We start from the raw sequence: 13,218 nt of genomic DNA, 5'->3' as shown, positions 1-13,218 counted from the left end.
TCAAGGACAATGGCACGTGCAGAGGTAGCATCTGAGATGAACAATGGGAGGTTACTGTCCGACCATGTGAAAGGAGGAAAAGCATCATAGGTGGAAAGAACAGCATGAGTTAAGGCATAGAATTAGGCAAATACTGAATGTGTGTCTGTGTTTCAGGGAGTAATTAGAGTTCAGTTTGATTGCAGTGTTGTAGGGCCAGACTGGATATCAGGCAAATTAGACAGGAAGTTTTGACTTAAGTAAAAGGTTAATATTCAACAATGATTCTGATTTTCTTCATTCACCAAATGTGATGCACCATCTCATCTACTTCCATACTCCAAGTAAGAAACCCTCTGAGAGAGACAAGGTCAAGATGGCGGCGTAGGCAGACTCTGAGCTCACCTCCTCCCGTGGACACAGCCAATTTACAACTACTCCTGGAAAAATTACCCCTGAGACAGAACTGAAAACTGGATAAGAGGAACTCCTGCAACAACGGACAATCCTAACTGAGGTAGAAGAGGGAGAAACTCCCTTCTGGAGAGGAAAAACGCCGCCTTCACAAGCCGCCAGCTTCACGGTCACCGGGAGCAGCTCACAGGTACGCAGCCTCCCTGGAGGCGCAGGGTGCTGAGGCGGGGAGCGCCCCTGCTGTGGGCATTTTGTGGACCCAGCACAATCCAGACCAGCGGCATAATATCTGACTTTGCCTGCTACTAAAACATTGGGGAGTACCCCCAGAAAACCCGGTTCACAAAGAAACTAAAACTGGCTCTTAAAGGGCCCGCGCACAAACTCACCCGTTCCAGAAAGCATCCTAAAATCACCAGAAAGAAAGGTGCACAGTGCTTTGGTGACAAGAGACTCACCTAATAGGCCCTGAGTGCATCTCGGAGAGGGGTGAGACCTCTCCAGGGACTGGGACATTGGCGGCGGCCATTGTTGTGGCCTGGTGTGGGCGTGCTGACACAGACGCCATTGGAGTTCTCTGGGGCCTGCTAGCCCAGGGTCTGCTGCACGCCCTAGAGCACCGATTTAATCCAGCTCAGCCAGGGCAGGCAGCCCACCCCAGAGACTGGCCCCAACCAACAATAAGCCCTCAGGCAACATGTGGGCCTGCATAGATTGGTGACTGGATTCTCTGCAGCCTGGCAACTGAGCCGACTTGAGCGGGGCAGGGTGTCCACAAGGAGCAGGTAGAGAGTGTGGGGCGGTGGCAGAGTGTGTGGGGCTCTCGCCGTGGAGAGACTGGGTCCGCTTCGGGAGGTCAGGGCGCTCACACGGGGCAGGACTGTGTTGACTGTGTGTGTGGACCTGTGGGCGGCAGGGCTTGTCAGCTACAGAAGACTTGTGCTTCTCAAAGACCCACATAGGAGGTTTGCCCCACCTTCCAAAGCCTGAAACAATTGGGTGCTCCTGTGCCTGAGGCCAGCCCCACCCAGCTGCAATCCTCAGAGAGCTGACAAGAGACATAATAGGCTAGAGGCTTACTGCAATTGTAAGGCCCTGAGCTTAACAACCGACCACGCTGGGGGCCTACTCAGTTAAAAGAAATACTGCAACACAAATGTGGTATTAGAACTTACAGCCAACTGTGCTGGGGCTCCCCACACCTGATAAAGAGACTGAAGGGCCCACAACAACTACAAGCAGCTGAGCATTACAACAGCTGGCCAGGAGCATAACTCAGCCTCCCTGGGCGCCTATAGGGAGAGCTAACAGGCCACAATAGAAGGACACACGTAGGCCACATAGGGGCCACCCCTGGAACATTGAGAACTGAGGGAAGCACACTGGAAGCCTCCTAAGGCATCACTTACATAAGGTCACCTATCCAAGAGCAGGAGACGTAGCTGACCTACCTAATACGTAGACATAAGCACAGGGAAAGAGGCAAAATGAGGAGGCAAAAGAATACATTCCAAGTAAGGGAACAGGACAAAACCCCAGAAAAGGAACTAAGTGAAACAGAAATGAGCAACCTACCCGACAGAGAGTTCAAACTAAGAGTGTTAAGGATGCTCACTGATCTGGGGAGAAGAATAGATGAACTCAGTGAGAATGTCAACAAAGAAATGGAAGATATAAAAAAGAACCAATCAGAAATGAAGAATACAATACTGGAAATGAAAAATTCATTAGAGGGACTCAAAAGCAGAGTAGAGGATACAGAAGAACGGATCTGTGAGCTGGAAGAAAGACTAGAAGAAATTACCCAAGGTGAACAGGTAAAAAAGAATTAAAAAGAGTGAGGACAGTCTAAGGGACCTCTGGGACAACATCAAGCGCACTAACATCCGTGTTATAGGTGTCCCGGAAGGAGAAGAGCGAGACAAGGGGTCAGAGAATCTATTTCAAGAAATAATAGATGAAAACTTCCCTAACCTAAGGAAGGAAACAGACATCCAGGTACAGGAAGCACAGAGAGCCCCAAACAAGATAAACCCAAAGAGGCCCACACCAAGACACAGCATAATCAAAATGTCCAGAATTAAAGATAAAGAGAGAATCCTAAAAGCCGCAAGAGAATGTCAAGTTACATACAAAGGAAACCCCATAAGGCTATCAGCTGACTTCTCAGCAGAAACCTTACAGGCTAGAAGAGAATGGCACGATATATTTAAAGTGCTAAAAGGAAAAAACTTACAGCCAAGAATACTCTACCCAGCAAGGTTATCATTCAAAATGGAAGGAGAGATCAAAATTTTCCCAGACAAGCAAAAATTAAAGGAGTTTGTCACCAAGAAACCAGTGCTACAAGAAATGTTAAAGGGACTGATTTAAGGGGAAAAGAGAAGACCACAAATAGGAAAAATTATCTATTTCCATGATTAGAACGTAATGGATACAAATACACAAAAAAGAGGTTACATATGATATTAAAAACGTAAAAGGAGGGAGGAGGGGAGTTAAAGAGTACAGCTTTCAGACAGAGGTCAAACTAAAGTGACCATCAATTCTGTATAGAAGTAAGGAACAGAGAAGGAATACTAAAACACTGAGAAAAAAAAAAAAGTTAAAAAATGGCAGTAAGTGCATACTTATCAATAGCTACTTTAAAAGTCAATGGACTAAACGCTCCCATTAAAAGGCATAGGGTGGCTGACTGGATAAAAAAACAAGACCCATATATATGTTGCATACAAGAGACACACCTCAGACCTAAAGACACTCACAAACTGAAAGTGAAGGGATGGAAAAAGATACTCCATGCAAATGGCAATGAAAAGAAAGCTGGGGTAGCAGTACTCATATTAGACAAAATAGACTTTAAAACAAAAACTGTAAAAAGAGACAAAGAAGGGCATTACATAATGATCAAGGGAACAATCCAACAAGAGGATGTAACACTTGTAAATATCTACGCACCCAATGTAGGTGCACCTAAATATATAAAGCAATTATTAACAGACATAAAAACGGAAATAGACAGTAACACAATAATAGTAGGGGACTTTAACACTCCACTTACACCAACGGATAGATCATCCAAACAGAAGATCAATAAGGAAACATTGGCCTTAAACGACACACTAGAACAGATGGACCTAGTAGTATATACAGAGCATTCCATCCAAAAACCGAAGAATACACGTTCTTTTCAAATGCACATGGAACATTCTCCAGGATTGATCACATATTAGGCCACAAAACAAGTCTCCATAAATTTAAGAAGATTGAAATAATACCAAGCATCTTTTCTGACCACAACGGTATGAAACTAGAAATCAACTATAGGAAGAAAATCAGAAAGGCCACAAATACGTGGAGATTAAACAAAATGCTACTGAACAACAACTGGGTTAACGAAGAAATCAAAGAAGAAATCAAAAAATACCTGGAGACAAATGAAAATGAAAATACGACATGCCAGAATTTATGGGATACAGCAAAAGCGGTTCTAAGAGGGAAGTTTATAGCGATACAGGCCTATCTCAACAAACAAGAACAATCTCAAATAAACAATCTAACAATGCACCTAAAGGAACTGGAAAAAGAAGAACAAACAAAGCCCAAAATCAGTAGAAGAAGGGAAATAATAAAAATCAGAGCAGAAATAAATGAAATAGAGACCAAAAAAACAATAGAAAAAATTAATAAAACCAAGAGCTGGTTCTTTGAAAAGATCAACAAAATTGACAAACCTTTAGCTAGACTCACCAAGAAAAAAAGACAGAAGGCACAAATAAGTAAAATCAGAAATGAAAGAGGAGAGGTTACAACAGACACCTCAGAAATACAAAAGATTATAAGAGAATACTATGAAAAACTATATGCCAACCAATTTGACAATCTGGAAGAAATGGATAAATTCTTATAATCATACAACCTTCCAAAACTGGATCAAGAAGAAGTAGAGAACTTGAATAGACCAATCACCAGTAAGGAGATCGAAAAAGTAATCAAAAACCTCCCCAAAAATAAAAGTCCAGGACCAGACGGCTTCCCTGGTGAATTCTACCAAACATTCAAAGAAGACTTAATACCTATCCTTCTCAAACTCTTCCAAAAAATTGAGGAGGTGGGGAAGCTCCCTAACTCATTCTACGAAGCTGACATTACCCTGATACCAAAACCAGACAAGGACAACACAAAAAAAAGAAAATTACAGGCCAATATCACTGATGAACATCGATGCGAAAATCCTCAACAAAATACTAGCAAATCGCATACAACAATACGTTAAAAAGATTATACACCATGATCAAGTGGGATTTATTCCAGGTATGCAGGGATGGTTTAACATTCGCAAATCAATCAACGTAATACACCACATTAATAAAATGAAGAACAAAAATCACATGATCACTTAATAGATGCAGAGAAAGCATTTGACAAGATACAGCATCCATTTATGATAAAAACTCTGAATAAAATGGGTATAGAAGGAAAGTACCTCAACATAATAAAGACCATATATGAGAAACCCACAGCTAATATCATCCTCAATGGTGAAAAACTGAAAGCTATCCCTCTAAGAACAGGAACCAGACAAGGATGCCCACTGTCACCACTCCTATTTAACATAGTATTGGAAGTCCTAGCCAGAGCAATCAGGCAAGAGAAAGAAATAAAAGGGATCCAAATTGGAAAGGAAGAAGTGAAACTGTCACTATTTGCAGATGACATGATTTTATATATAGAAAACCCTAAAGAATCCACCAGAAAACTTTTAGAAGTAATAAACGAATATGGTAAAGTTGCAGGATACAAAATCAACATACAAAAATCAGTTGCATTTCTGTACACTAACAACGAAGTAGCAGAAAGAGAAATTAAGAATACCATCCCATTTACAATTGCAACAAAAAGAATAAAATACCTAGGAATAAACTTAACCAAAGAGGTGAAAGATCTGTACACCGAAAACTACAAAACATTTCCGAAAGAAATTGAAGAAGACACAAAGAAATGGAAAGATATTCCGTGCTCTTGGATTGGAAGAATTAACATAGTTAAGATGTCCATGCTTCCTAAAGCCATCTATAGATTCAATGCAATCCTTATCAAAGTTCCAACAACATTTTTCACAGAAATAGAACAAAGAATCCTAAAATTTATATGGAACAACAAAAGACCCCGAATAGCTAAAGGAATCCTGAGAAAAAAGAACAAAGCTGGAGGTATCACACTCCCTGATTTCAAAATATACTACAAAGCTATAGTAACCAAAACAGCATGGTACTGGCACAAAAACAGACACACAGATCAATGGAATAGAATCGAAAGCCCAGAAATAAACCCACATGTCTATGGACAGCTAATCTTTGACAAAAGAGCCAAGAACATACAATGGGGAAAAGAAAGTCTCTTCAACAAATGGTGTTGGGAAAACTGGATAGCCACATGCAAAAAAATGAAAGTAGACCCTTACCTTACACCATACACAAAAATTAACTCCAAATGGATTAAAGACTTGAATGTAAGACCTGAAACTATGAAAATTCTAGAAGAAAACATAGGCAGTACGCTCTTCGACATTGGTCTTAGCAACATCTTTTCAAACACCACATCTGACCGGGCAAGAGAAACAATAGAAAAAATAAACAAATGGGACTACATCAAACTAAAAAGCTTCTGCACAGCAAAGGAAACCATCAACAAAACGAAAAGACAACCTAACAATTAGGAGAAGATATTTGCAAACCATACATCTGATAAGGGCTTAATCTCCAAAATATATAAAGAACTCATGCATCTCAACAACAAAAAAACTAACAACCCAATTAAAAAATGGGCAAAAGACCTGAACAGACATTTCTCCAAAGAAGATATACAGATGGCCAACAGACACATGAAAAGATGTTCAAAATCACTAACTATCAGGGAAATGCAAATCAAAACTACAATGAGATATCACCTCACGCCCGTCAGAATGGCTATAATTAACAAGACAGGAAACAACATGTGTTGGAGAGGATGTGGAGAGAAGGGAACTCTCATACACTGCTGGTGGGAGTGCAAACTGGTCCAGCCACTATGGAAAACAGTATGGAGATTCCTCAAAAAATCAAGGATAGAACTGCCATATGATCCAGCTATTCCACTGTTGGGTATTTATCCAAAGAACTTGAAAACACCAATTTGCAAAGGTACATGCACCCCTGTGTTCATTGCAGCATTATTCACAATAGCCAAGACTTGGAAGCAACCTAAGTGCCCATCAAGGGACGAATGGATAAAGAAGCTGTGGTATATATACACAATGGAATACTACTCAGCCATAAGAAACGATGAAATCCAGCCATTTGTGACAACATGGATGGACATTGAGGGTATAATGCAAAGTGAAATAAGTCAGAGGGAGAAGGTCAAATACCGTATGATTTCCTTCATTAAGTAGTAGATAATAACAACAATAAACAAACACATAGGGACAGAGATTGGATTGGTGGTTAGCAGAGGGGAGGGGGGAGGGAGGAGGGTGAAAGGGATAATTCGGTACATGTGTGTGGTGATGGGTTGTAATTAGTATTTTGGTGGTGAACATGATGTAATCTATGCAGAAATAGAAGTACAATGATGTACACCTGAAATTTTTACAATGTTATAAACCAATGTTACTGCAATAAACAAAAAATTAAAAAAAAAAAAAAAAAAGAAACCCTCTGAAATTTTATTGAGCTCATTTGTCTCACTGATAAGAAAATACCTAATAAAATTTAACTGTTTTTTTGACATCTGAAAGTCGATAGTGTTAACATGGATCTTGTACTACATTACAAGGATATTGCACTGCAAGGATGTCAGTTTGCCTGTCCCTAAATGTCCCTGTCAATTGCAGCTTTTTCATAATTAGGTGAACACAGTCAAGTCCTCTGGGGTTGTAGAGACAGACAGCTATTGGCTCCTACAACCAAAGAAACAATCTCATTTCTCTGCTTCATTTATATTGTTGACATTTCTTTCCGGTGATTTTTTTGTGTATCTTTCAGAGGCCCTATGCCTCATTGCCTCCACAGTGGTTTTTAATTGCTACTGTCACATCTACCGTTGATTGAGGGGCCTGAGGTTAGCATAGGGCTGACATCAGGTAAGAGGGAGTTATTATTATAATCATACCCTAATATAACAGGATAATGGTTTTACTATTTGTAATAATAACAGTTGTATTGTTACTCTAATAATTTTACCTTCAAATGACCCAGTGAAGGAATTATATGATGGATTTGGAATATAACGGATGAAATATAATCCATTTGTGTAAAGAAGAGGGAACTGACAATCAGAGAGGTTAGGTGAATAATTCAAGATCACTCAGCTGGTGGTATAGCAGAGACAATAACACAGTGACAGCTAGCCCAGTGGTCTTTCCTATTCCTGATAAGGTATGTAATATGCACATGCATGTCAACTCTTTTGTTTCATCTGTGAAATATATTTCCACACTGCTTAGGTAGTAATATATTCAAAACATGAACATTCTTATATTAACTTGTTTCAATCCAAATGGGACAACAGGATCTGAATCTACTTTTCATTTCTTATAATACTATGCATTCGATTAAAAAAATACCTTCTTTACTAAAGTAGCTTCACGACTTGAACATTTCAGTGTGATCCATTCTCAGATCAACTTCAAAAGACTGAATTTAAACCTATATTCAAGCTGTGAAAGTTTTACTTTCTTTTCCTTTTATTCTTTTTTTCCTTTTTAAAATTCCTTTTCTGGGAATGAATTAAGTACAGCCTAACAAGTAATATATCCATATTTGCATCCTGATAATCAAACAAGAACTTGTAGGAATGTAGCGTTGATGAATGTACCACTGTTGAAATAGTTTATGTATGTTGGAGCAAAATGAACTGTGACCAACAAATTCCTTCCATAGTCGAGATCCTTCCACATCTGCCCAGTATAGAGAAGTGTCTTAATGGATGTACATTATCAAGTTTGTAGGCTTATTCTCAGTCATAAAGAATAGTGTACCAGCAGCATCTGGTACACTGAATTTGTCACACTATAGACAAGCTAATATTATGTGAGACCACAGGGGAAAAAATAAAAGATTCACATTTAATCCATATTAACTACCAGGAGACCCATCAAGGCAGTTGGGCTAGCTCATGATACAGCAGCTTCTAGCAAATTAGCAGCCCATAACAACTTAGTTATAATGAGCTGCAAGATCTTCCACCATAAGCTCAACACCATTAAAGTGAATTCAAGTACATGAATTCATGTACAGAGTATAACCTTAACATCTGTCTGTACTTAGCCAATATTTTGTTTATGCCTTTTTAGGAATAGCCAAATTATCCTCGTGTCCCCTGAAACTAGGGACTGTAATTTCCATCAACTGCAGTTTTACCTGATTGAGAGGGCAGAGCTGATCAACATCAGCCTCTCTGTCTGCAGAGCTGGGCAGCAAGGTGTTCATGATTCCAGTAGCTGTTTTGTACATATTAGGCCAATTTTCTCCCAAACAATCTTCCCTTGCTATTCAGGTGGGGAGAGCAATAGTCTAGTCAGAAATTAAATAGCCAACAAGACATGCGTATCTAATAAATATTGTAGAACTTGTATTTAGTTAAGCCAAATGCATTGAATCATATCTTACTAAACTTAGCATGGAGAATCTTTCTAATTTAATAAACTTAGGCCCTTTTTTCCACTATAAAAGCAATGTCCTCCTTCTCTTCCCATAGTGGAGTGAATACCCTTCAGGGATTCAGGAAATAATATTAATAATATCACTATTATAATAATTATTATTTCTGTTTTGCATATGAGGAAACAGAAGAATAGATTACTCATGGTTGTTTGCCAAGTGAAGAAAATGGACACTCAATATATAGTTTAAGGTATTTCCATAGAGCTTTATGTATAGGATGAATAAATACTTATGTGAATAATATAACTTCCCTATTCTTGTTGTGTCTTAAACTGCTGGTGTATGTGAATTACTTGGGCAGTGTTTTCAAAATTCACAACTCTCCTCCTACCTCCAGAAACTTTAGCACACAGAAAAACGGGCATTGCAAACATCATTATGGGTTTTCTAGATTTTACATACCCAAACTGCATCTAGTTCTAATCAATCTAGACACAGTGCCTTAAAATCTCATAGAATTTCATATGTGGATGGGATCAAGGTTATTTAGTTCATCATCCATCCTTCTTGAAGAGTCAGCCTCTCAGACAGTCCCTGCCTGAAAGCTACCGGGGAGAGTAGCTCAAACTCAGATGCACACCATTCCATTGAAGGATAGCTCTGGTTGTCAAAACCATAATACGCCTTCTTATAAAAATCTAGTAATTGATTCTGATCCTGACTTCTGAACTAGTTCTGTCTTCTGAGTCACCAAAGCATTATACTGACATTTTCAATGATATGATACACCACCCAATATTTGAAAACCCCATGTTTTATTCCGTGATTTAAACAGGGGCAGTTCGGAGGTCTCATCTCTATTTTTAGAGATCTCATCATGCTGGCCACACCTCTGCATTCTCTCGCATTTGTTGATGTCCCACCCCAACCTTAATTCAAAATACACAACATTTCACACACGATCCCAAATACAGTCTGAAAAGTGTCGTGTACTTAAGAAGCATCACTTGTCTTGTAGCGTTGAAATTGACTTCCATTAATGTAACCTAAGATTACATTAGCTTTCCTAACCTTGTCAAAGAGTTGCCTTACATGAAATTTGAATTCCACTAAACCTCTAGTACTTTTTTTCTAAGCTGCTGCCAAACCAGCCTTCCATACACAATGTACCTCTGCAGTTGATACCTTTGAACTTACAGACAAGACTAGACATGTATCCCAAATTTGCAACTTTTTGTTTTTATCTCATATTTTTTCAGCATTTTAGGTTCCTCTTGAAATCTATTTCTGTATCAAACTTATGCATATTTTCTTAGCCTTATATAATCTGCAAATTCTTTAAGCTTGCTTTGAAGACATTAGCCCAAATCTTTGATTACAGTTTTGAATAGAAAGAACAAAGCTCATACTTCTTCACCACAGACTCTTTTTCATGTTGATGATGATCTGCTAAACAGTGTATCCAAAGGGATATATAAACACATGCCTAATACATGTCACCAGCATACAGAGATCAGCATAAGCCTTGGACTGTATTCTAGTACTTGGAGGGGACTGTGATGTCAACACTGTATTACTGGCCCCCATCTGCAGAATGCAGAATACCTGGTGGTTATTACACACTCATTTGCAAATGATAATTATTTACGATTGTATGATTTTCTTCATCAGTGATCCCCAAATCTGGTTATAATCAAGACAGAGGGTCTTACAAGGACAGATAGCTGAGCTTAACAAATGTACCTATTTCTCATATCTCAGGTTCTGAATTTGAATTTGATTAACTTCCTGACATTGCTGAGGTATGCGGCTCAGTGGCAGTAGCAGTTGTTTCTGAAGTAGGGTGCACAAGACAATCCAGTGGAGTAGGGGAAGTAAAGGTTTGATCTCATATTTTAAATTGTTGTTCTCATCTTTTTTTTTTTTTTTTTTTGGTGAGGAAGATCAGCCCTGAGCTAACATCCATGCCAATCCTCCTCTTTTTGCTGAGGAAGACTGGCCCTGAGCTAACATCCATGCCGATCTTCCTCCACTTTATGTGGGATGCCGCCACAGCGTGGCCTAACAAGCAGTGCGTCGGTGCACGCCATGGATCAGAACTCGGGCCTCCAGCAGCAGAGCACGTGCACTTAACCATTATGCCACGGGGCCAGGCCCTGTTCTCATCTTTTAAAATGAGATTTTTATCATATTTTCTAACACATAAATTTTGGTACAGTAGTACATTTATATCACGTACAAGTAAATGAGCACATAATGGATGTTCTTGCTCAAAAGACTTTTACTGATCGTGGAGTAAAATTAACAAAGGCTAGAGACCCCTGGATGAGAGATCCAGACAGGCTAGGCCGGGGACCCAGGTGAGACCCCACCTTAGCCAACCGGCTCTGCTCCACAGCTAAACGGTGATGGTGTACCCATAACTCAGCACCAGGAAGCCTGTGTAGGAGAGATAATAAAATCCCTTGGAAAGGGATCATAGAATTGAAGTCTTTAATTTTGCAGGTATGGAAACTGAGGTGCAGAGGGATTAAGGGACTAGACTGAGCAGTTTCAAAGCCCTTTGGGGACATACCAGGGAAAGGAAAAGGAAATAAAAGTTAATATCAGAGCTGGACCTGATTCCACTCCATTGCTCTTTCTCAAAATATATTACCCCAATAAGGAAGTAAACAAACAAACAAACCAAAATCCAAAACAACAACAAAGAAAGAAAAGAAAAAAAAAGAAGCAGAGGGTGACAGTCACTTAACTACATCTTTTGGTATCGCACTGTTGACCAATTTTGCAGTGAGAGCATTAAGCACAGTGAAGCAACACCAGCAGTGAACTTTCTGAAGGTCGGTGCGTTCCTCAGGGCAGCACAGTCATCTTCTAACTTTAAACCCCTTTAGAACTCTGCCTTCAAAAGTTGTGAACTTCCACACTGTTCAAAGATGAATGACACATTACCAAAAAACAAATAAAGGTATACAGTACAAGAATATCCACTTCTAATGTTGATCCAGTAAAATGTTCTCCTACAGATGGAAGATGAAGTCACCATACACTTTATAAATGATATCACATTGTACCTGTACCACAATGATAAGAATGCCACTGTTCTTGGGACCGGCCCTGTGGCCCAGTGGTTAAAAGTTCCACATGCTCTGCTTCGGCAGCTAGGTTCTCGGGTGTGGATCCCAGATGCGGACATACACCATTCGTCAGCCATGCTGTGGTGACGAGCCACATACAAAATAGAGGAAGACTGATACAGATGTTAGCTCAGGGCTAATCTTCCTCAGCAAAAAAAAAAAAAAGAATGTCACTCATCTTATGGAGAGAAAGTTAGGCACAAAGCATGTCCACATTTTCTTAAAATCCTACAATTGGAGTGCACTGGGGCCAACATATAAAACCAAGCATCTGACCTCCTGGCCCATTTTTTTCCCCACTACACCACAGCTAAGAGGCCTATTTCATACTCTTAGTTAAATTCTTAAGTACACTAAGAATTTTGTCTCCAATGAAAACACATATTCTCAAAGTTTACCAAAAACATCAATATTACTCGCAAACAAGGATGATAAAAAAAGTCACCCTGGCTTCCTCTTCTGCCTATCTCCCTCTCTCTTTATCTTATGTGTGCATGCACAAATACAGCTTGGCAGAGAATAGGCCCGGAAAAGTAAAGATCGAGATTAATCCCATGCCAGTGACCTCTCCAATCTCTTATCACCTTAAACCTGTCACCTGCATGAGACTCCACTGTGGTAGATAGCACCGCTCTAATCTCTATCCTGCCCCCAGTTCTCTGCAGAGAACTCTCAGATCACCCCTGAACTTGTCCCTCCACCTCCCTCACAGCCAGTTTCTGCATCTGTAAAATCAGAGAGGTGGTTCTCAAATGCTCCTGGGTCTAGCAGTTCTCCAGGGAACCTATTAGAAATGCAGATGGCCAACCCCAACCTTCGACTTTTTTTGTGTGTGTGTGAGGCAGACTAGCCCTGAGCTAACATCTGATGCCAATCCTCCTCTGTTTGCTAAGGAAGATTGGCCCTGGGCTAACATCCACGCCCATCTTCCTGCACAGCAGGGCTTGACGAGTGGTGTGTCAGTCTGCAGCTGGGATCCGAACCTGCGAACCCCGGGCCACCAAAGCGGAGCACGCACACTTAACCGCTGTGCCTCCGGGCCA

The 13,218-nt window shown here is 40.1% G+C and overlaps 1 protein-coding gene across 10 annotated transcripts in view; it reads right to left on the bottom strand.

Annotated features, from left to right (window-relative positions):
* CTNND2 (catenin delta 2) overlaps positions 1 to 13,218 on the bottom strand; it is an 892,220-nt gene that overhangs the window by 577,142 nt on the left and 301,860 nt on the right. Inside the window, exon 1 of one of the 10 annotated variants that reach the window (XM_058564341.1) lies at positions 8,796 to 8,919. The exons of 8 other annotated variants lie outside the window; for them this stretch is intronic. In XM_058564341.1, the coding sequence (XP_058420324.1) occupies positions 8,796 to 8,888 (93 nt within the window). In that variant the 5' untranslated portion in view covers positions 8,889 to 8,919. Of the gene's footprint in view, positions 1 to 851; positions 945 to 8,795; positions 8,920 to 13,218 lie in introns of those variants that run through there. One more of the 10 variants, XM_058564343.1, reaches the window with a different exon arrangement.

This window comes from Diceros bicornis, chromosome 20 (assembly GCF_020826845.1).
Source record: "Diceros bicornis minor isolate mBicDic1 chromosome 20, mDicBic1.mat.cur, whole genome shotgun sequence".
NCBI classification, from domain to species: Eukaryota; Metazoa; Chordata; class Mammalia; order Perissodactyla; family Rhinocerotidae; genus Diceros; species Diceros bicornis.
Note: the sequence above shows the minus strand (reverse complement) of the source record. Positions and strands in the feature narration are given on the sequence as shown.